This window comes from Chenopodium quinoa, unplaced genomic scaffold, assembly GCF_001683475.1.
Source record: "Chenopodium quinoa cultivar QQ74 unplaced genomic scaffold, ASM168347v1, whole genome shotgun sequence".
In the NCBI taxonomy this organism is placed as follows: Eukaryota; Viridiplantae; Streptophyta; class Magnoliopsida; order Caryophyllales; family Amaranthaceae; genus Chenopodium; species Chenopodium quinoa.
In genome coordinates, this window is record NW_018743021.1 from 981,703 (window position 1) to 1,005,800 (window position 24,098).

The 24,098-nt window shown below is 31.0% G+C and overlaps 4 protein-coding genes across 6 annotated transcripts; 2 read left to right on the forward strand and 2 right to left on the reverse strand.

Moving 5' to 3' along the window:
• Positions 1-1,448: 1,448 nt before the first annotated feature.
• Positions 1,449-2,756, reverse strand: LOC110730165 (rho GTPase-activating protein gacK-like). Of its 2 annotated transcripts, none has more exons than XM_021909940.1 (3): positions 2,265-2,756; positions 1,915-2,087; positions 1,449-1,813 (listed from the first exon to the last, which is right to left on the reverse strand). In XM_021909940.1, the coding sequence occupies exons 1-3, from the start codon at positions 2,715-2,717 to the stop codon at positions 1,708-1,710; spliced, it is 732 nt and encodes a 243-aa protein (XP_021765632.1). In that variant the 5' UTR covers positions 2,718-2,756; the 3' UTR covers positions 1,449-1,707. The 2 variants fall into 2 exon arrangements, with proteins under 2 accessions (XP_021765632.1, XP_021765633.1); XM_021909941.1 differs by having other exon boundaries at positions 1,740-1,823.
• A 3,435-nt stretch (positions 2,757-6,191) lies between these two features.
• On the reverse strand, positions 6,192-9,970 carry LOC110730166. The gene is made up of 4 exons (XM_021909942.1): positions 9,445-9,970; positions 8,496-8,631; positions 6,669-6,754; positions 6,192-6,588 (listed from the first exon to the last, which is right to left on the reverse strand). Exons 1-4 carry the CDS (start codon positions 9,772-9,774, stop codon positions 6,448-6,450), a joined length of 693 nt encoding a protein of 230 aa, XP_021765634.1. The 5' UTR covers positions 9,775-9,970; the 3' UTR covers positions 6,192-6,447.
• A 5,671-nt stretch (positions 9,971-15,641) lies between these two features.
• Positions 15,642-20,540, forward strand: LOC110730167 (cinnamoyl-CoA reductase-like SNL6). 2 transcript variants are annotated; one of them, XM_021909944.1, is made up of 5 exons: positions 15,642-16,269; positions 16,477-16,640; positions 18,757-18,948; positions 19,050-19,436; positions 19,479-19,626. In XM_021909944.1, the coding sequence occupies exons 1-4, from the start codon at positions 16,137-16,139 to the stop codon at positions 19,404-19,406; spliced, it is 846 nt and encodes a 281-aa protein (XP_021765636.1). In that variant the 5' UTR covers positions 15,642-16,136; the 3' UTR covers positions 19,407-19,436; positions 19,479-19,626. The 2 variants fall into 2 exon arrangements, with proteins under 2 accessions (XP_021765636.1, XP_021765635.1); XM_021909943.1 differs by lacking the exon at positions 19,479-19,626 and adding an exon at positions 20,023-20,540 and having other exon boundaries at positions 15,652-16,269; positions 19,050-19,384.
• Positions 20,541-21,417: 877 nt separating this feature from the next.
• Positions 21,418-22,729, forward strand: LOC110730024 (RING-H2 finger protein ATL29-like). Its single transcript, XM_021909804.1, has one exon. The coding sequence runs from the start codon at positions 21,833-21,835 to the stop codon at positions 22,727-22,729; it is 897 nt and encodes a 298-aa protein (XP_021765496.1). The 5' UTR covers positions 21,418-21,832.
• The last annotated feature ends 1,369 nt before the right edge of the window (positions 22,730-24,098 follow it).

The following is a 24,098-nucleotide window of genomic DNA, read 5'->3' on the forward strand; positions in this document are numbered from 1 at the left end:
ATTATTGTTATTATTATTGTAATAAGAGCTTAAAAGAATGAAATTTGGCTTTATATCATTAGCAATATCATTAGACGTAAATTAAGAGCTAAACTGAATTGAACTGAACTGAGCTGAGCTGAACTGAGCTGAGCTGAAGTGAACTGAACTGAATTGAATTTCAACGAAAAAGAACATGCCCTTAATCAACTACTCCGTACCAATTAACTTCCACTGTATCTTTACAATAATACGAGTAGGAGTTTATGGGCTACATGATTGGTGAATCTTATTAAGCACTTGGGCCACCTTAAACATCTACTCATTGTCAATCTAAATGGCCCAATAAGTATAAAGATTAGCATTTATGTCATGATTAGTCAACATTTTGTAATATCATGCACTAGGACATTAGGTATCATATATATTCATATACTACAGTATTATCATGTCATTAGGAAATTCTCATTACCTGTCTAGGTCCTTAAACAGGCTGAAATTGGGAATTACACGCTCAAATTGAAATGTGTTAATTAATTGCTAATCTTCCAATTGGTCAAGTCTAAAAAAAGTCTTTCTTTTTTTTTTTTGTTTTTTTTTATAATTAGCAGACATCATCCAACACTTAATTGATAAGATTAGATCATTATCCAAAGATTGTGATGGATTAAAGTATTCTTTAATTAGATTATGATAATTTGATGAAGCAGCCAAAAAGGGCAATTTTGATCACATCCTTAATACTAATAATTGACAATAATTAACATGCACAAAAATATCAACAATTACTAATTAAGTTAGTGTAAAGATCATTAAGTATTATTTCTGTCATATATTAAGACAAGTTGTAGGAAGTTAGAAAAAAAAGTACGGAGTAAAAAAAACAGTGATTGGGCCTATCAACAAATCTTTACAAGCTTAATTAAATCACGCGCAAAGTTACAAGTGACGTTCAACAAAATTGAAAATAAAGAAAAAATAAATCTCACTCTTATTCAACTTTTTTGGTTGTAGTTTTCTGTATTTTTACAAATTCTCTTCTCTTATTAGCTTGCTCTCTATATTAGCAACATGATCACATGATTTCCCATATTATATGGATAGAGATGGATTTTTATTTTCTTTTCATTTGATTAATTTTAGTATGTATATTGATTACCTACTTTATACCTTTTAATATTTTTGACATCTAGTTTTTTCCCTTTTCCAAAAAGTTGTTCTTTAATCATATTGAATTACTATTTACTAATAACAAATACATTCAAAAAAAAAAAAAAGGCGGTATGACAAAATTTTCGTACTCATATTAATTCCTAGATTTATTCATTGTTCAAAGTATTTATATATATTTATCGCCACATTCCCTATATATTTAGTATTTTGATCTTCTTGATCAAAATCTTTAGATGAAACAAAATTTACTACAGTATTGACAACAATGGCAAAAATATTTATTTTAGAGATCGATGTAATATATATATACTCAAACATATAAATAAAAATTACTGGTATACATATAGTGATTGTAAGTCTTGCATCTCTCTTTTTACATGCATCATCCTATTTATTTCCTACTAATAGTAATACATAGTTTTAGAAGTTAGTAATAAAACTAGAAAATTAACACTCAAAACATTACAAAATGATTTTTTTTTTTTTTAATGCCCTAAAAAGGTTAAAACTCAAAATCAAAAGTTAAAATCGATGCCAATTTTTGAGACTTATTAATTAGTGAGCTCCAACCATAGCAGGAATATGCTTCATAATTTCTTGATCATCTTCTTCATCATCCTCTGCTTCCCATAAAAAGTGTGCATATGATCCCAATACCATGCTATCAAAAACATGAACAAATTAAAAAATAAGAATCAAATAAATAATATACCAACTTTTAAACAATAAACATAAACACAAATAAATAATTTAACTAATTACCTAACATCAGGTGAGTTAAGAAGAGCTTGATCATAGTAAAGTTGAGCACGATCTTCATCTTTTGAAGTTTCCCAAATTAAATTCCCATATAATGATAATAATTCTCCATCTCCTGGACTTGCTAATATTGCTCTTCCATAACATTCCTCTGCTTTCTCCACATTTTTCTCCACCTATATATTACATAAACATATTCAATTGGATAATTCTTACATAATCGTAAAAAAAAATTCCTTGTTCAAATTTAGTTGTCACAATATTCTGTAAAAAAAAAAAAAACACCACGATCACGTAATTATTAATTCTGAATAAAGGAAGTATATCGATAGGATTGAAATCTGAAAGGTTACCTCATGCAAGTATTTCCCGTAGTTTCTCAAAAGCAAAGAATCACCAGGATTTGACTTCAACATTTGTTGGTAATACTCTCCAACACTACTACCCTTTTCATTACCATTATTATTATTGTTGTTGTTACTCCCACCTTTTCCTTTACCTCCATAATTATTTCCTTTACCATTTCCGGTTCCGGTTCCGATTCCAATTCCGAATCCACCCGCTAACTCCTCTTCAGCAATAATGGGAAAAGACACCGATCCAAGTCGGTTTAAACGGGAACTCATGATCATCAACTCCGACCGATTCAACTCAGTATCGGAGTTAGACCGTCTAATCTTGTTAAACCCACTATTTTCAGACCGGAATGAGATCTTTGGAGAACAACATGCACTACCGTTCAACGAAGGGTTCCGGTTCAGGGTTTGAACCGGGATTGAACCGGTTCTTAGAAGTGCAGATTTCATTGCTTGTGTTTTTTAGAAGTGAAGAAGATCTGAGTAGGAAAGGTGACTTTGAGGTGGATATATATATGAGAAAGGGTAAATGGGAGGGTGACACGTGTAAGGAGTCACGTGATTTGCTGAACGTAAGGCACACGCGTGGGAGGTGGTCGAGGAGAGAGAGTGGAAATGGTTGAAAAAAGTGTATACGTGTCATGTGGAAAATGTTAATTGGAAGAGTCTTAGGATGCCACTTGGAGTGTAACGACAAAAAGGCTATGCAATGTACGGATAGATGGATAGATTGAGAGCATAAGGAATTTAGGGCCTAAGAAAATAGGTCCTTAAAAAGCTTTGGATCTTGGGTAAAGTTTAAATGAAGAGAGTATCTGTTCTCATTGATTGAAATGAACTGAACTTATTAGAAGTGAACTGAACTTATTAGAGCTAAACTGAACTGAATTTATTAGAGCTGAACTGAACTGAACTTATTAGAGTTGAGTTGGGCTAAACTGAACATATTAGAGCTGAACTGAACTAAACTAAAAATAATCGTATGAAAGCAGGCCCTAAGTGCTTGTTTGGTTGGAAGGTATTTTTCTCAAAAAATGGAAATTCCTAGGCAATAGCTAAATTATGTTGTGTTTGGTTAGAAATTTTCTAAGAAATGTAAATTCCCTCATGGCATGGGAAATAACTCACCAACGCCCCTCTAGACCAATGAATTACTACAATGCATAGGAAGTTATTTCATAGGATGTACATACTAATTTCCATGATGTCAACCAAACACCTTTTTTTTTTTTTTTTTTTTAATCTAATTAGTAAGGGAAAAAACTTCCCATTATATATGATTTCCCATGTTGAACCAAATAGACACTAAAGCTTAATGAACATAAACATTCAACTTCTTTGCTAGACTCCCTCGGTTGCAACTAAATTGGCGCACTAACTATTAGGTGCGGAATATAAATGACAAGTTGTTAAAGCAATTAATACATAGGTTTAATATCAAAAATAATTTAAAGTACAGAGTAGTAGTATAAATAACAAAAATAAATAAAAATAAAGTAGATTTTCGTATTTTTGCAAAAATAGAAGAAGCTATTTATCATACGCCGATACGGAAAAATGAAGTAGATTTTTGATGGACTACATTAAAATGTACGAGTATATGCATTGTCGGATTGTCATAAGATAATGTTTGGGAATCAAGTCCAAATATTTCATCTAAAAAGTTATTGTCACATGAACGGGTTAATTAGGATTAGATAGACAACCTAATACGATCGACCAAAGGCCATCAAGCAACATTGCATTAGGTTCAACTAATCAAAACTCTGCGAAGTTTATGTTGAGTGTTGACAAATGACAATGTAGTTGATTGATTAAATTTAGAAGCTGTCCAAAAACCTTACACTAGAAGAAAGCTAATCAAGCATAATTGCATACATGCTAGTCCAAACTATGTGCACTTTTATGGTTTCTATTTAGAATTCGCCACAAATAAAGATGAACCGCACAAATGGTAGGATCACTGTTATATTATATCCAAACTGTGTGCCCTATTATGGTTTCTTATTAAGGTCCCCACTTCAATCATATTTGTGCCATTACTATTGCCATTTTTAGAATTGGATTTTACCATATTCCCCAAATTGTGGGTTCTACTTGAGAGTGTTGACAACAATGGAAGTCTCATCAAGTTTTAATTTTACGTTGAAATAAGAATTTGAAGGTTGCTTTCTTTGGCAAATGGTTTTCTTTCTAGTGGATTCTTGGCGTCCTTACTTCATTGAAATGGTACCAAAACTATGGTCCGATCCATTCCCCTTGTGAACGTATTTACGAAACAACACTCTCTTGCCAAGTACTACATCGATCATAATCAGGTTAAGTTCGACAAGTCCATTCGAGTGGATGTATTCTTGGTGTCGATTTCGAATTGTATTATTGACCTATAATCAAATTTATAAAGCTTTGTGACATACGCAATTACAAAGTATGATAAATAAGTTAGTCTATCAAATTGGTAAATTCACATTTGTGACGATCATATCAGGTTGAGATAATTTTCATTAACTTCGTGTTGGATATTGATTGTTTTTCTATGCCTCCCATATGTAGTTTGATCGGGTATAGTAACTACTGATATTGAAATTAAAAGCATTATAATACCCTATTATTTTTTTCCTGTTTTGGTCCATAACAAGAGTGATTTGGTAGTGTAAGTAAAAACATTAACTTAAACGACTTCATAATTACACATAATCAAATCAAACTAAAATAGTACTGTAGTTGAAAAAAATGATGAAGAAGCATTAATCTAGGCTATCTAGCTAGAAAGTACAGGTACATCGAACCCAAGACCACTTTTTGTAGTGTGCATGTGAAGACTTGGATCATGCGGTTTTTACTGAACCATAATCACATGACAAATTTCCGATCGCAAGACCGTAGACAAAATACTAAAGTACAACCTACTTTCCATAATCCCATAATTCAACCAAACAAGTTGAAAAGTTTCTTCAATCCCCAAAACAAGGTATAACAAAGAATAAACACGATTTATATAAAGTTGTAAAATCAACAAAAAAAAAGATATTACCATGCTTTTACGAGTCACCCACACGAAGAGATCAAGTATCAAAGTTACCCGATCCATGTTTATGTTGTACACGAAAATATACGATAATGATTTGACTTGAACCGAAATTGATCTAGCCACAATTTTGAAACTTGTTTATAAAAAAAAGAAGAGTAGACAATCTTCAATAAACTACTTGAAAGTAGAGAAACATCATCAAATCAACTAAAATTGGCAGATGATTAGCCACTTCTCTCAAGAAACTTTTTTTTTTAAAAAAAAAGTTATTTTCAACTCAATCTTCAAACACATGTGCAGTTTATCAGCTTTTCTCCGTGAGGATTGAAAAAACCTTCTCAGCAAAGTAAAGGTATAAACTTTGATATAGCTTCTTAATGTATACAAGAAACTGAAGGTTCTATTGTGCTTTGACTCTAGCTACATTTAGGGCCTGTTCTCTTTCTTTGAAATTCAGCTCAGCTCAGCTCTTAATTTACGTCTAATGATATTGCTATATGATATAAAGCCAAATTTCATTCTTTTAAACTCTTATTACAACAACAACGACAACAATAACAATAACAATAATCATCAATAAGTAATAAATAATAATAGTAATAATAATAATAATAATAATAATAACAATAATAATTGAAATAATAATACTAATAATAATAATCAATAAATAATAATAATAATAATCAATAAATAATAATAATCATCAATAAATAATAATAATAATAATAATAATGACAATAATAATAACAATAATAATAATAATAATAATAATAATCAATAAATAATAATAATAATAATCATCAATAATTAATAATAATAATAATACTAATACTAATACTAATAATATTATTATTAATAATAATAATATGTACATCTGTATATACACATATGTATAGTAATAAATAATCAATAAATAATCAAAGATCACTAATCCGTAGTTAAAATTCACTAATTAATCAGCTCAGCTCAGCTCAGCCGGAACATGCCCTTAGCTTATACTCGGTAATGTGTACAATAAAATAAGCCTTATTTATTGGGGAAAAAAGTGTATACAACAACATTGGAAATCAAGAACACCAATCTCTTTTAAGTGAGGATCACAAGAGAAAGAGAAGGAGGCGTGCCTGAGGAGAATCTCAACCTAAGATCCTATTGATTTTTCTTGAACTTCAAGTTAGAAGGTGGACGAGGTTTCGATGATTTTTCACTGTAATCAGTAGTTCTAATGATGAATAAAAGTGTTTCCACAAGCATGCCAAGAACCAAACCTAGGATGCCTCCTGCAGTACTCTGAAAATAAAAATTCACCCGCCATCAGCAATTTCACTTCAATTATAAGCATAAATTATGTGAAATTTCCATTAACTTACCATGATAGGGTTACGGTCAAATAATGCCCTGAAGGCAATGTATCCAACAAGGTAACCAGTGAACATAATGACCACGACATGTAAACCTGCAAAATATTGCCTGATCTTTAGCTAAACCAAATATAAACCACACACAAGAAAGCAGGTAGCAGAAACAAGCTTAATGGTATAAAAAGCCTGATTCAGAACAAGCAATACAAGAAGCATGCTTTATGTTGTTTGAAACTTCGAGTTGAATTCTAGATATATTAATGTGGAGACAAAGATTCCTTTCATTTTGGCTAAATCACATTTTCATTCAAGCTGTAATCCTAGCTTACCCAAACATTATATACGTCCACTCTCTTTTGCAGTATGAAATATTATAGGAAACAAAAAAAAAAAGAAAAAGGAAGAAAAAAAAAGAGGAGGAACTTCTATAAAGGCACTGATGTACGGAGAAGAGGAGTTAATTTGTACCCAAGTTAAACGTATAAGCAACTGGGGTAGATTGAAGTAATGATCAAAGTGACGAGCCAAACAATTTCAGAGAAATAAAAGATTAAATGAGCCGAAACTCTTCCTCTTCCAGCTTGCAGAACAGCTGAAGGTAGTGATATTCTTAATATGCAAATGTAAGAATAAAGATCATTCTAAGAATCGAAGTAGCAATTGTTTGGGAAACAAATGATTCTTGAAATTTTAACATTGTTTGGATTCTTTGAAAATGAATCTCCAAATTACAGATTTTGAACCCTCCCAAAAAATAAAGTTTAATGGCAAGAAGTAATGCAAATACCTTTGAAGTTGAATTTCTCACTCAATCAGATAGGAAAACATCAGAGTTCAAGACCAAAGGAGGATCTTGCCTTTAGTGGATTCTGCTAGGTCATAATCAAGACTAATCTTTACTCCAGCACGAGCACAAGAGGCAAAATTGGATAACTGGTGACGGGTGTTTATAGGAAATTGCATACTGCCTATAACTTAGAAGGAACTCTTGGACAGTGAAAAGAAAAGTTGCAGAAAACAGAAAAACGACAATTCCTACAGTACATAAGATCAACTGATCAAGTATGTGCATCCAAATTGTGTCATCACTTGTAATTCTAAAAAGCCTTGGATGGATTTCTCATTGACCATAGTAGCAAGGATGATAATGACTACCAACTAAACGAGGGTGGACCAAAATGAGAAGCAGGCAATCAGGCACTCTGCAATATGAATAAGGAGGGAAAAAAAGAGTAATCTTGGTAGGTATTGGAACCAGAAGGAGATTTGAATGTAAGTACAGAAAATTTTATCAATCCAGATAACGCTCAAACTTTATCCCACAAATTGTGTAAAGCAACGGGGAGGGTGGTGGCCTACTGTCAAGTGCTGGATTTACCAAGCCAGCGACAGTGCATCTTCTCTTTGACATAAATATTTGTTAATATGCAGAACTTCTCAAGGAAGTTAACTAGATATCAGATAATTTGTAAATCTACCAAGTGTACTATCAAGGAACTTCTCCATTAACTTGAAACCAAAATAAGTCTAATCTAGCTTTTAGTACATCATATGATCACATGTTCACAACAAAGCAGGGTTTGGCACTTTGGCTGTTGGCCAGAGGTGTCGACTTCACTTTAAAGAGCCTAACACCTTTGAAACAAATTGAAGGGGAGATCTAACCACACGACTTCACAAGAATTGCCAGAAACAATTTCTTATAAGAAAACATAATGAACCGACATGGAATTAAAAGCACAATGTAAGTTCGAGACAAATATCTAGTTATCATCAATTACAATAATATATATATTTTGCATCATGTTAAGCAAGTAAAAGTCCAAAGCCACCTACCAAATCCAAGTTGGTCCTTGTAAGTTGAAAAGGGCTCATTTGGCTCCTTTGGAGTAATATCTTTCACAAGCTCTGCATATGCTTTCCTCTCAGCTAACTCCTCTAGCTTCTTCAACCTTGCTTTCAGCTCTTCGCTCTAAACATAACCAAAATCCCCAAGCATTAGACACATATCTAACCAGTAAGCTACTCGAATCAAATAGACTTGGCTACACCAAGCTCTAGCCTCTGGTTATTCCCGAAAACATCAAAGCATTTGTAGGGAAAATGAGGTGAAACTCAAGTAAAAGCATTCAAGCATCGCAGCAGAAAAACTAAAACTTGTTACAAGTACTTCAATTCCTTCATCAATCATCCAATGATCATCAAAAATTCATAATACACACCCTGAACCAATCACCTAAATAGAGGCCTCTAATTACTGTAAATTAATTTATATACCTTTATCAACATCATACTCAATAACCCTAACCAAAGCACCAAAACACGAATACATTAAGATACATATACCCCCCCCTATCAATAGTGAGCCAGCAATGTAGGAAGAGATGGGAATTCAACAATTATCAAAATTCATAGAAGCATGATTAAATATTCTGCTTTTTTTTTCTCTTCTGAATATCAATGTACACACTACAAAATTAGAACTTGTTACACATTTACTTTAATAACATCAATCATAATTATAGCTCAAAAACATGGAAAATACACTCAACAAACACCCAATCTAACCACATTATGAGTTTGAATAGCTCTAAATAATCATATAAAATATGCCCACAAAATGCAATTTCACTGTAAAAAATTTGAAACACCCAATCTAAGTATTAGTCAATCATCATCAAAACACAAGTGCCCAGAAGATAAAAGATTGAATTGATTGCAAAATCAAAACCCATAAATAATTTAACCCAAAGAATGCAATTAAGGGGAAAAGTAGAGCTGATACCTTTTCTCGAGGTTTAGGGCTATTGAAGAGGAAAGAAGAACCGCGAAGGAGGAGAGAGAGAGAGGGTCTGGTAGTGGGGTCAGATGCAACCCAGATGGATCTCAGAGATTGATAAGGAAGAGAAGATTGAGAGGAGAGAGAAAGAGCAGATTGCCGGAGATTTTCAGGGAGATTTGATGAAGATGATGATGAAGAAGTGAGGAAAGATTGTATAGTTTCTGTGTTTGATAAAATTAAACCAGTTGTTGAAGAAGAATCAGTTGTTGTTATAGTTGAATTTGAGGAAGAAGATGAAGATGTTTGAGGTTCTGATTCAGAAATTGCAGTCATCTTTTTTCAAATTGATTTCTTCTTCGATCGATCTTGTTCTTCTTCTTCTTCAGTTGAATGTTAGTACTAGTTTGATGGATAATGGATATGGTATTTGAGTTTTGGATATAGCCCATAAGAAGATATGGCCCATTTTGCAAGTAATCTTGTTGTCATTACTTGCTTCTTTAACATTTTTTTTTTCATGTCTGTATTTTATTACTTGCTTCTTTAACATTATTTGCACTATTTATTTCTTTTAAAAAAAAAATAAAAAAATTGCACTATTTATTTGACCTACTCAAACTAATACTGTGTATTTGTGATTTATACATAAGAAAAAATATAGATTTGTGGGTGCTTGTTAATTTTCATTTCAAGAAACAGATTATTAATTTTCATTTCAATTGTTATAAATTATAAGAGATTGTTACATACACCCGGGTGTACGATACACCCAAGGGTATTTGTTTGTTCATTTAACAATAAAATGAGCAATAATCATCAAAATGAACAAAAAAAACCCTTGGGTGCATCGTGCACCCGAGTGTATAAAACAATTTCTACTGTACTTATGGATAATATTATTGGTCAAAGATTTGCATCACCATATGTGCTCGTGAGAAATGAAGCAAGTATGAAAATGCGGAGGAAGTATTAAACAAACAAATGACTTGACCATAACTTAAGCTACGATTGAAGTTCATGATCGCTTAATATTTTACTTGAAAGAAGAGTGTGTATGATTTGATCCAGTGATCTTTTTATTACGTTGACCCATGTAATCGTTGAATTTTAAGGCCTTTTTTATTATTATTTTTTATTTTTATTTTTAGAGTAAAACGATTTTTATTCTTTGTTAATACAAATTTACTGAATTTAAGAAGAAGGAAATAAGTGAATATAAGATTGAAGATAAAATTTCTTTCGATATAGACAACAAAATAAATTATAAACCTAGTAAGAGGAGACCGAGCAAGGGAAGGGTGGTTGGTAAGGTTATTTATTTCTTTATTTGTTTATTAGATAAGTCAATTACTTCATGATATCATTTGAGTGATCTAATATTCTAACACTAAACTAATGCATTAACAATAATGTTAATGTTTCATTAAAAGAAAAAGGTATTGGTTAAAAAAAAAAGGCCCAAAATGTGAACTATTTACATTTTTTTTAATCTCTTTTTCGACTTCGTTATCAATTGACTTGTTTATTCACAATAATTCACCAAGAAACTACATATTAAACACACAAATGACAACTAAATCAAAGGGACAGATGAAGGAAAGACAAATTGTATTCATATTGTTTAGATTTATTGATTTTAAAAACAATAAGTGACTTAAACTAGATAAATTATTGAAATTTCGACATAGAAAAAACAAAATTAAATAAACTATAAACCTAGTAAGAGGCTGGAGACTAATACGCTAATAGTGTGTTTGGATTGAAGAAAATAGATGGAAGGGAAATGGTGGAAGGGAGTTTCTTTCATTTAGATAAAAATTTAGGGATGAAGCGAATTGGAGGAAAGAGAAATGGAGAGACTAAAACTCGTCCTTCTTCCTTTCCCTTCCCTCCCCTTTATGGCTTCACCTCCCTCCCCCTTTTTTTTTCCCTTAACATTACCCAAATAAACTGTAAATGTATGAAGATGGTTGGTAAGGTTCTATATTTATTCTGTAAGTCAATTACTTCATGATATCATTTGATTGATCTAACATGTTAACAATCTAAGCACTACACACTACAATGTTAAAAATTTCAGTCAAAATAAACTTGGAATTAAGTACAAGTATAATCTCAAAATATTATAATTTCGTCATTTGCAAACGTGTCCTATATTATTATTTATAATTCGAAGTACTCCATATATAAATATGATCCCGTGTAAACAAAATGTTGCATGACACAAACTAGTAAAATTTTAAACAACTACATACATAATACATAGCTGTCTACATTGATGTTGTTAGTGAAAATATGATTAAACCAAATTCATATTTTTGCAATAATACGAATAGTATTTACAATCGTGCCAAAATTGATAAATGGGTATGGGACTATTGGGGGAAGACCGAGTGATAATTCAGTAAAAGACGGCACTTAAAAATGTCAGAAACCTGCAAAACAATACAGATCGAGTCATATACTGTCATACTGATGCACTAGTCGTGGTAAAAAGACAATAGCAAAAGTCAATGTTGACCAATACCTTCAAATTCTCTAAATTCTTACATTTATGTAAGTACTTTAATTTAATAGTTGAATACACATCGGAGGCATAACGTTCAATATTAAACAGCTATGAATATTATTAGTGTAATTTGAAGGGTTGGTGGTGAGGTTGATATTTAAGCATAGTTTTGATGGACAAAACTAAATCATATTGATTACAACTTAATTAAGATTAAAACCGTCAAATTAAGGATCTGTTTTTTTAGAGCTAACCGTGGTCTGCTTTGCTGAGTATAAATAAATTGCTCTGCTGATACCTACTACCCTATGCTTTGCTCAAAAGCTCAAAAAAACATAGCCTAAAATAACTATCAATTTATAAACTTTATTTGTCTTTTTTGATTGAATTGATCACATTGTACACAAAAAAAAATTGGAAAATGATATACAAGCACTTTGGCACTTTGTATATTAACAATAAGGTCAATTGGTGGTTTGTACACCCGGGTGTACCATGTGCATGGTACACCCAAATTAAAGCGGAAAGAACATAGCAAATAATTATAAAGTAAACCATAAATTTATAAAAGAACATATCACTGAAATATAAAGAACACATTATATTATGAGATACTTATTATCAAAAAGGTAAAACATAATTATGAATTGAGTTTTACCAATAATTTAATGTCAAATCATTTCAAAATATTATATTTGAATTTGAAAATATTCAGATATAAAAAATTCAATCTAAAATTAGTTTTACACAAATATAATTCAAAATTTCTTTCTTAAATTTTAAAAATTCGAAATTCAAAATATAAGAACATATTATATAAGTAAAAAAAGAACATAATTTGTATTATTATAACCAAAGAACATGATTAATATATATTACCTTAAAGAACATTGTTTGTATTGTAAGGAACATATAGTTTAGACTCAAAGAACATATTGATCAGACTTAAAAAGCATATTTCATTGCAATTAAAAAAATGATAAAAGAACATTCATTAAAATAGGAAGAACATCATATTCAACCTTAGAAAATAACACCAAAACATAAATTTTTTTTTTAAAAAAGTGAAAATACCTTTTTTTTCTCAAAAACGAATGTGTCAATTACACCGATCTTTTAATTAAATGATTCATCAAAACGATAAAATCAACTCCAAAATAACATTAAATCACTTTGAAATTTAAATTTTACCATAGTTTCTCTCTCTATAAACCCAAGTTCTTTCTCTTAACAAAAAAAAAATAAAAATAATTTGTTTATCAAAAGTAATATGGAATGTAAATAATGAATCAAGGAATAAAAATAACAAATCAATCTTTTAAATCAAGAGAATCGTTTTTTTTTCTGCTCGTGTACTTTGTATTTGTATACAATGTTCTTTTCGCGTTTTTATAACTCATGTATTTTGACCGAATGTACCATGCTCATGGTACACCTAGGTGTATGATAAAATTTTCACAATAAGGTAATGGAAACAATTAATTAATTCCGGCTTTTTCTATGACAACATTATACCAAATGCTCTTAATCTTAAGAAAATGCGGTTTAGTAAGCTATCTTAACAAAAAACCAACCAAAAAATGACTTCATGAATGACGAGTATAATCTAAATCATACGAGTGATGACTACTCTTTTATTTTCTTTTCTTTTTTTTTTCTTTTTTTAATGTGATGACAAAATATATGATATGAAGATGTTATAGTACTTGAACAAAATAGAAGGAGATCTAAATACGAAGGGCAATAACATACGCCAGCTATTGTTCTGTTGTCCGTAAAATAAAAGCTAAGAGCCTAATTTAAGAATAGAAGGTTGTGTATCTTTAAATTGGTAGGCAATAATGGCCAGCTCACTGCAATAAATTGCATCATTTGTTATGCTCCTGTTATCCCTCCCACGGAACTAACCAACCCCCCTTTACCAAACTAAATACCATACCCTTGTTGTTGTAGACTCGTAGTTGTACACTTGTACGTAGGCCTTGTTACTTTGTGGCCACACGTATACCTTGTGGTTGTCATCGACCGGTCATTGGTTCTATATTTATTAGATCGGCAGTTGATATTGAATTGTCCGGAGTAGTAATAAAAGATGAACATGAATTCTCTTCGGATATTTTATAAAAGAAATGGTTTCGTGTTAACTTTAAGTTATGATTGGAGAAAATATTCTAATTCATTATATAGGCGTACTAATATTAGGGCATGTTCTATTCAGCTTTATTTCAATTCAATTCAGCTTCAATCAGTTCAGTTCCTTATTTTCTTCTTTCATAAACAATTGGTTTCAGTTCAGTTTAGTTCAGCACTAATCGGCTCAGTTTAGTAAATCAAGTAGGCCCTTATTCTTTTCTATGACCTATGGGACATTAGATATTCATGACAAAATAATTTCTTTTTTTTTCTTTGCGTAGGTAAAAGAGGACTAGGCTTAAAATCTATACAAATATTAAAGATGAAAGAAATTAAAAATCTTTAACCATGCATTAAGTACAAAGAGAGTTTGAGTACAAAATGATGCAAACAATTTATCATTTTAAAAAGAATTAGCCATTTGCGACATTCTACCTACCTCATATCCATCCATAATTATTTAGTTAGCTAAGTCTAAATCTTTTGATTATTTTGTCAAGAATTCTAATCAACTATTAATGCCCTCTTGGTCCCATACAACCCCGTTAGCTTACCCAAGCTGGCTAACTTGAAACCCAACTAGTTGTCAATCAAGCCCCACATCGTACCCCCTCAATAGCCACTAGCTTAGCAAGAAAGCACAACGACTCGGACAACTAAGTGAAGGCTGGTAGATATGATGTTAGTTCTACCTCGTAACATTAATACGGTTCATACTCCGTTATACTTCGTATCATATTAGTGTCATTTAAGACTATACATACCATATTATGAAGTTCTTAATTAGTTAGTGCATTATTGATATTAAAAATGACAAATATTATTGGTTGTCAGTTTGTTACACTGTTACTTCAAACATCATGTAACACCTTCGCTTGTAATGATGCATTGATAATATAGGTAGCAGTATGACAAATAACTAAAGATATTAATTAAAACTTATGAAGTACGGTTTATCAATTAAGTGCTCAAATAATATTCCGTTTATTTTTTATTTATTTTTTAAACGCCCTAAATTTACATTTACATTATTCACAAACACCACTTAATTTGCTAATTAATGTTTGTGCTTTATTTATATAAGAATAAATATTGTTGGTACCGTTTCAATGCATAACACATTATAACTGATTTGTATATAAGCGTAAATATTATTGGTACTTGTTAGAACCATGTCACTATATAATTGTCAAATATCAACTTTATAATGTATACACATATATTGTCAACTAAGATATAATCAGTTAAGATTTCATATTGACTAATGTGTCGATTAAACATAGACACTTGCATAAAATAAAGGGAGTACAAACTATTGAACACACTTAAGACACATCTCAAATTATTACAGCATACATACAACACATATCCGGCCTTCAATTCACAAAACGGTCCCTACACAAACATTGAAATAAACATAGAAGGCTTGTTTTAGTTTGGTTTCTTGCAAAGGTGGCTCCTTTGACAAACACACGTTTCTACCAAACTTCTACATCCCAAAATAAGCTTAACTCCTATAACAATATACTCCATTTTAATTAATAACTCCCCCCTTTCCCAACTTCCATCCACCTTATTTCTCTTCATCTAATCTTCTTCTCCTAATTAGTCATGTACGTTGACTAATTAAACACTAATAAAATTTTATAACATTTATTTCCTTCACATCATCTCCCTTTCTCCCTTCTAACAACCACCTCCTTCGCCACTACTTAATATTATTATCACAACCCACACTCTTTGAATGCCAGCTCTCCCTTTCTTCTCCTTCCATATTTTCATACTTTTTTATTTTTATATATATACACAAACATAGCCTATCTTTCATGTTGAACCAACTTCTATAATTCCACACTATTTTTTTATTATTTATATTTATACTCTAAAGTTTTGGTGCTATATATATACACAAACTCACACAAACATAAAAATATATACACACATAAACCCTCTCTTTTCCTAGCTATTTTTAACCAACATACAAAAAAGTGATTAACAATCCTTCCTTAATCCTTTTTTCTCTATCTAATTATCTGATTATTACTCAAGTATTATGGCACCCGCATCGTTTATTCCGATTTCGAACACGGTGTGTGTTATGGATGCTTCTGGTTCCCTTGGTTCTAGTCTTGTAAGGCGGCTTCTTCAACGTGGTTACATTGTTCATGCTGCTGTTCAACCCCATGGTATTTGTTAATAATTACATTGATTAGCTTGCTATAATGTATTATACTATACATTTATACTCCCTCTGTCTCTAGATGTTGTTCCTACTTCGACAGAGCTATACAACTTGATTAATTGAAGTAACAAAGATATTAATTAATTAACTTGTGTTAATTGTATGTTTTGGTCGGTCCATTATTGATTACATATTGTTAAATTTTATGTAGGTGAATTGAAAGGATTGAAGGGGTTGAGTAATGATCATGGAAATGAAAAGTTGAAGATTTATGATTGTGATCTTTTTGATTATCATAGTATTCTTGATGCTTTGAAGGGTTGCTCTGCTTTGTTCTACAATTTTGAACTTCCATATGATCAACCTGTCTATGATGTAAGTTGACTATTCCTCGTTTTCTATGTATTTTTTTATTTTCATTTCAAGATTTTTCTATACCCTATCTGTAATTAACAAGTTATATTTTTAATAGTATATGGTTTAGATACATAATACCTTGGTTTTTATAAAATAGCTAGAAAACATAAAGATTTAGATTACGGGTTAATTTTTAAGGGAATTTTGATATATAAATTATAATTATCCTTGATTTTTTAAAATTTATATCTCCACTCCCATCATGACGTCACTCATATCATGCAATAATATCCAAGGGCCGATAATCTTATGGATTGTGGGGTCAAATGTTTAGAAATTCCATACTTCGTATTATAGACTTCGAATTTTAGATTTTGAACGCAAATATTGACGTATTGACTTTTTAAAATCAATCAAACATGTATTGACCCTACCATGCACATATATAAGTAATTTTTTTAATTTTTTTTAAATTTTTTTTTAAAGTAATCTCTAAATTAGCTACTAGTGTCCATAGTTCCTTTACTTTCATACAATTATTGTATTTCTTTGTAGTTAGTCAAGGTAATAGTTCAAATTTTAACTTACTAGAAATTTAAAGGCTAAGTGGCCAATTGTTTTGAAGTGTTCAAAAATCGAAAAAGTAACTTTAGTCCTATCTAAGAATAGAGGGAGATACAAAATTCATCCCGATACATTAAATATCTCCTAAAATATGGATGGAAAGCTTGGAAGAGAGTTGCAACTTGCAAGTAACTCGATTTGGATGGTAGCCTAAATAAATGAGCAAAAGAGAAATGAAAGTATACCTTAATCACATGTATTATACATTTATAGTCATATAGCGACTATAGTCTAATACGAAGAAATTAATAGTCCAAGGAGCAAAATCTGAAACCTTTTATGAAAAAGGCAATTACAGCTACAAAGCCGATGAATTAGGTAAGAGGGAACAATAAATTTGATACAACCATATTAATATATTATATGCCTTTCAATTCCACATCATTGCATGTGTATTCAATTATTAATACGGGGTACATCATATATTCATATGTTACTCCGTATATGATATGAATATATGATCATCCAATCAAATGATTCAATGTCTAGTTTTTAGTTCTTAGTTTTTATTTTTCATTTGGGTACAACTATCTTACCTAGCTTTTGCATGTGATTAAACACTGCACCAAACTTACTTGTTTAGAGTGTATGCTTTTGCAACCTTTAATTTATTTCATTGATGAAAGCTACTGGATTCATTGAATAATTTACCATGAAAGAGATGGTTATCAAGAATACAATTCTATTTATATCGGTTCCAAGTTTTTGCCCCTTTTTTTAAAATTTTTTTTGATCCATGTATGCAAGTAGACAATTACATATGACTCCCATGTAGATAATAACAAAAGTATATTGGTCAATTCTTAATTACTTTATATTTTACGTACAATACTTTGTACTATTTTATAGTCATTGAATCAAATTGGTATACATTTATTGTGCATATTATTGGTAGCAACCCTTAGGCCTTAGGGTCACCCAAACATTTTCCATGTTGGACAATGGTAACAAATAATTATACGGAGTACAATCAATGTTTTTGATGAAAAGACCAAATTAATTTCATGCTCTTCAAAATCCATTGTCTACATGCAATTCAAGCAAACATATCATTTAATAAGAGAGTGTAAATTTCAGTGCTCAACTTTTAGTTAAGGTGATTGTCGTTTTGAGGGTGCCCAAGTGCAGTTAATATACGAAATATGACATTTAATGCGGAAATACATGCATGGTTTTGCAACAAATTGTGGAATTTTAGGAAATAACAGTATTTTTTAATTTTTTATGTCAGCCATAATTGTGGATCAAAATTCAGCCATTTGTTCATGTTATTAATTTCAACATGAATGGTCCTCTTCGGTGGGCTTTTTCTGTATGGGAAGAAAATGTCTAATTCTATAATACTGGTCAACGCTTCAGAAATCCTAGTACTACTACTAATTCAAAGTCACTCAATTGCTGTTTATTAAAGCTTAAGTTTAAGTTTTGATCATTAAAATATTCTCCTTGTAACAAAATTCAATTGTGACGTATCTGAAAACACTAAATTTATAATACTATTATGATTCAGGAGTACACAGTGGACACAGAGGTGAGAGCTGCACAAAACGTATTAGAAGCGTGCGCACAGTTAGACACTATTGACAAAGTCGTTTTCACATCATCGGCTGCCACCATTCTTTGGAGAGAAGATCGTCAATCAATGCTATCAGACCTTGACGAGAGACATTGGAGCGATGTAAGCTTTTGTCGTAAATTTAAGGTAAGAATATGTTACACTCATCTAGATTTTAAGAATATTCAAGGTTAAATAGCAATATAATGGAGTACTAAAGTCTATTGAATTTTTGTTGTTCTTTTTAGTTGTGGCATGCGTTATCAAAGACTTTAGCGGAGAAGAGTGCATGGGCGTTGGCAATGGACCGTGGAATTAGCATGGTAACAATCAACGCTGGTTTGTTAGTGGGGCCCGATCTTACCATTAGACACCCTTACTTAAAAGGAGCGGCTGAGATGTACCAAGATGGAGTACTTGTGACCGTTGATTTGAGCTTCTTGGTGGATGCTCATGTTCATGTCTTTGAAGATATTTCAACTTATGGACGCTACTTATGTTTTAATCATGTCATTAATCGCCCCGACAACGCAATTAAGCTTGCTAAGATCTTGTTGCCCTCAACACCCGTACATGCCCAAAGGTATAAAATCTATCTAAAATAGCATTATTAAACTTTTTTGTCACGTTAATACAGAGTATCATTATATAAAAAGACTAATGCATGCCAAAATTTAAGAGACTTAGAATCGAGATAACAATAATAACAAAAGAAAAGTCAATACCACCGATTTCATTGTATGTATAAGTAGATTAATAATGCATGCCAATATTCATGATTTGGACATGCAACATTACAATTAAGAATGATGTTAATTTTAACTATATAAATGAGCTTGACTAGAAAGTAGAAACATAATGATTTGAAAAAAAATAATTGAGGAATTCTTAACACATGAATGAATTGAAGTACATACCATACATTGAACTCCCATTATATCTAGGTATGTAGACTTTTTCCATTACTTTTATGGTTGAGTAAGAGCACAATCACATCTAATATCAGTTAATCGTCTATATAAAATAATTGGTATTTCAATCGTATTTATTATCATCGTGACTCTTATAATAAGTTATTATGTTATATATTTTTTGATATCTCATATATCTAACACATTACTATTTTTGAAAAGGTGATTATTTTATTCTTTAACATTAATATTGGCAAATAGTAGTAGTTTAATTATCTAACCTAAATTTCTCATGTTGATGTGTGTATAGTTTCCAAGACGACGTTAAAATGATTCAACAGAAGATTAGCAATGAGAAGTTGAAGAAATCGATCGTGGAATTCGAATCTCATCCTATCGATTAAGATCAGAAACAAATTATAGTTTCAAATTAATTAATCAAATTTCCTAATATAGAAGGTCTTTTTGGCAAGTTAGATTAGTTATCTTCAAGATTAATCAAAGCGTAAGCTACTCCATTTTTTCACACAACTAGGGAGTACAAATAAGTGGTCCTATGTTGTAAATAAAAATAAAATCTATACATATATATAGGTAAACCAAAGCAACATCACGATGATGCGTACATCACTTAATAATTATAGGTCTTCTTAGTGCTTGTAGAATTTAAGTTTTAGCACATAATTTTAATATGATATAACACCAATTACATTATATTAGATCCATATGGTAGTATTATACATGTATTATATATATTGGTGTACGTTTATGTAAGCTTAATCGTTATGAAACATTATATTATCAATTTATCATCAAACGTTTATCCTTTGTTCAAGAGTACATTATGAAATCTAAATACAAATTACTTTGTTATTATGCTCAATTAACAACAATTTCTTCCGTCTAATAAGTCAAGTCAAAATGGAGAATTAAATGTTATGGCATCATTTTTGGTTTTTAGTTTCCTGTTTTTTTGAAAACTAAAAACCAAAAACAGGAAACAAGAAAAGGTGTTTCCACTTTTTTGTTGTCAGTTTTCAAAATTATTATGATTTTAATAAGTTTAAATAATTTTTTATTCATTATGTGACATATATCATATATTTTTATACAACAAAAAACCAAAAATAGAAAACCACAACAATGCAAAACGAACCCTTAGTTAAATATATAACTCATCTGATTCAAAATAAATATACTACGTATAAATCATTTGACTTTTATGGTTTTCACTCTTCTAACTTAGTGCACTAGTTCGACCTTCAATATCATTGATTGTGTGCATTTGTCTAAATTTTTAAAGGACAACATATTAAAATTGATCATATTAAAACAATTCAAACAAAATCATAAGACATTAGCTTGATTGACTATGTATTTTTAATATACAACTAAGAATTTATGATCAAATAAAAGCTTTAACCTCTAAAGAGAAATTATACACCCCCTTAAATGTTATGTGTAACTTTGGGGTATTATTGATGAGATATAAAATATTCTAAAGTTGCACATAACATTTAAAGGAGGTAAGGAACTTTTCCATATTAGAGGAATTATGTACCAATCCCATTTCCCATATATATAGTTGGTTACCTTTTCCTTTTCTAAATCAAATATAGTAAGTGTATTCTATAAGTAGAAATAGCTTGCAATACTTTAGTAACAACTTTGAGGAAATAAAATTATATCAAGTGATAGACTTAACTCTTACACCAAACTCTTTATTAACCACTAATCTCTTGATAAAAATGTCATTATTCATTCATTCATGTATTGTAAATTAAACCTCTTTAACAAATTTCCTAGTTCTTCTCACAAGGACTCGCTCAACACTAATGGTAGGTAATACTTCTTACACACTTCAACTTCAATTACATGTCAAACCTTTATTTAAGGAACCCATGCACTAATCTCATGCATATTTGCTCTTGAAGTTCTCCTCTTTTTTCTCAAAACAACCCTCACAAAATAGTCTCACACAAGAAGAAAAAAATAAAAAATTCAATCGGGGTAGAATATGGTTGTTTAATTTCCTAAACCAAAATTTCAAATGCAAAAAGTTGAGGCCGGAGTAATAAATTTCCGGCCAATAATCAAACCCTTTGATCATCAATACGCCGATGTCGACGTCGGATGCGCCTATTCCCGAACCACCATTTCCTCAAGACCCTACTCCACCCGTTACACTCGTGTTAACCATACTTCTATTAGTCATGTTTTTTGTAGGTTTCTTTTCTATATATTTTTGTAGATGTTTTCTTGAAAATATAGTTAATTCTTTGAATAATAGGCAAACTCCTAGTGGAACTCCTATTAATCCAACTAGCCTTACTCCTCCTGGCCTAGACTTAAGCATTGTAAACTCATTTCCAGCATTTACATATTCAAGTGTTAAAGATTATCGACGTGATAAGTTCGGCCTTGAATGTGCTATATGCTTGTGCGAGTTTGATGATAATGATGTCCTTAGACTCTTGACGACTTGTTGCCATGTCTTCCATCAAGAGTGTATCGATTTGTGGTTCAAGTCTCATAAATCATGTCCGGTTTGTCGGAGAAACCTTGATGCCTTAGACACGAGGCAATCACCCGAGAGGCTTCCCAACATTGAGAGTACAAGAACTAGTACCGGAAACAATAATGTAGATGAAACCATCGATGGAAATGACCCTAGAGATACTGATGACGCGATTAGCATTGTGATTAAGGAGGAGAATGAGCCTATTGATGAAGGGATATTGTTTGATGGTAAGGGAAATGGTGAAGTTCCGTTCATAAGTGAAAAGTTTCCAAGATCACATTCTACCGGACATTCAATATTTAGGAATAGGAATAAAGAGGATGATTATAAATATACGTTAAGATTACCAAAGCATATCAAAGAAACCATCACAAACAAGCAGCATATTGTCACGTTAAGTTGTACTGCAATTGGAGATTGTACAAGCATACCACCAAGAAGTCATCAAGTTTTTGGAGAAATTTCTGATTTCGCACAAGTAGCTAACAACGTATAACAATCTATTTTTTTTCTACACCATTCGATTTACCTCCTTTTCTTCATGATTCATCACAAGAATCATTCTATTTATATTTTTTTGGGTCTAATTCTGAATTTTGGCTACTTAATTAGTTTAGGAATGTAGGTTTAGACTATTTGTATTATCAATTATATCAATTGTGTAGAAGATTTGCATGTTTTGCTACATAAAATAGCACTATATGTCACACAGAAATATAAAGTACTACATTTTTAAAAAGTTGGTTTTTTTTTTAGTTACATACAATATTGTATATTGTACTCATATATGTACTCTGCATTTCTCATTGTTATACTTTAACGAAGTATTAAGTATACTAATACGGTTGAAATATAACCTTTTCAAACAACATATATAAGTGTTCGACATTCAAAATGAATTACTAGTATTAAAAACACTTAGGAAAATTTGTAAATTACCACCCAAAAAAGGGTCCTCTTTTGAAATTACCACCCACTAAAAACTTTATTTTAAATAACCACCCATTAAATTAAATAACATCTCAGATTACCACCCATTTTAATTTTCCGGTGTAATATCCGTTTGAGGGCCCCACATAACGGCTATTAACGGCTAGTTTGACTTAATTGACTGCGTTCCTCCTCGATTTTTCTTGTTTATATATTCTTCAACTTAAATTCACAAATTTTTCCCCTAATTTCCCCATATTTTAACTTAACTGTGCGACGAAGTTATCCACTCAAGTTCAGACCCAATTGAATTCGCATCTGAGGTAAGAATTCTGAACTTAAAAAATTAGGGTTCCTGGGTAAATTAAATTTGGGGATTTTGCAATTAGGTTTCGTGGAAGTAATTAATTGGGTGTTTCTGTTATTTTTCTGGTAATTGGAGTTGATGTTGTCCAAATTTGTTGAATAATTGTATCATATGTGTTGTGTTTTTTGAAAGAAAGATTTGAATGATTCATTCTTACATGGAGTTGTAAGCTTGTTTTTTTTTTTTTTCTGTTTTTTTGGATTATGTCTTGCAGAATTGGAGGAGAATAAGTACATTTTCAGATTTAAGTATTTGAGTTTTGTTGTTGACCTTGAATATGAAGTAGGCAAGAGTAACTTACAGGATACAGCCATAGCTTTCGAAGATCAACTTCGTGACATGGAAGATCCAATTGAAGGATCAATTGACCTTGAGTATCCCATATTTCAGTATATGTATAAAGGGAAGTTGGAAGAGAGATGTTGTATTTTGTGTTTAATGGAACAGGTCGAAGAAAAGAAGAAAAAAAAAAGGAGGGAAGTAAATAGTGTGGGGCCCTCAAACGGATATTACACCGGAAAATCAAAATAGGTGGTAATCTGAGATGTTATTTAATTTAATGGGTGAT

Coding starts and splice junctions, on each gene's coding strand:
- LOC110730024 (XM_021909804.1), top strand. CDS start 21,833: ATGTCGACGTCGGATGCGCCTATTCCCGAACCACCATTTCCTCAAGAC.
- LOC110730166 (XM_021909942.1), bottom strand. CDS start 9,774: ATGACTGCAATTTCTGAATCAGAACCTCAAACATCTTCATCTTCTTCC. Junction 8,632..9,444: donor GCCCTAAACCTCGAGAAAAG/GTATCAGCTCTA, acceptor GGTTATGTTTAG/AGCGAAGAGCTGAAAGCAAG. Junction 6,755..8,495: donor CAAGGACCAACTTGGATTTG/GTAGGTGGCTTT, acceptor AATATTTTGCAG/GTTTACATGTCGTGGTCATT.
- LOC110730165 (XM_021909940.1), bottom strand. CDS start 2,717: ATGAAATCTGCACTTCTAAGAACCGGTTCAATCCCGGTTCAAACCCTG. Junction 2,088..2,264: donor ACGGGAAATACTTGCATGAG/GTAACCTTTCAG, acceptor TGTAATATATAG/GTGGAGAAAAATGTGGAGAA. Junction 1,814..1,914: donor CTTAACTCACCTGATGTTAG/GTAATTAGTTAA, acceptor TGTTTTTGATAG/CATGGTATTGGGATCATATG.
- LOC110730167 (XM_021909943.1), top strand. CDS start 16,137: ATGGCACCCGCATCGTTTATTCCGATTTCGAACACGGTGTGTGTTATG. Junction 16,641..18,756: donor ATGATCAACCTGTCTATGAT/GTAAGTTGACTA, acceptor ATTATGATTCAG/GAGTACACAGTGGACACAGA. Junction 18,949..19,049: donor GCTTTTGTCGTAAATTTAAG/GTAAGAATATGT, acceptor TGTTCTTTTTAG/TTGTGGCATGCGTTATCAAA.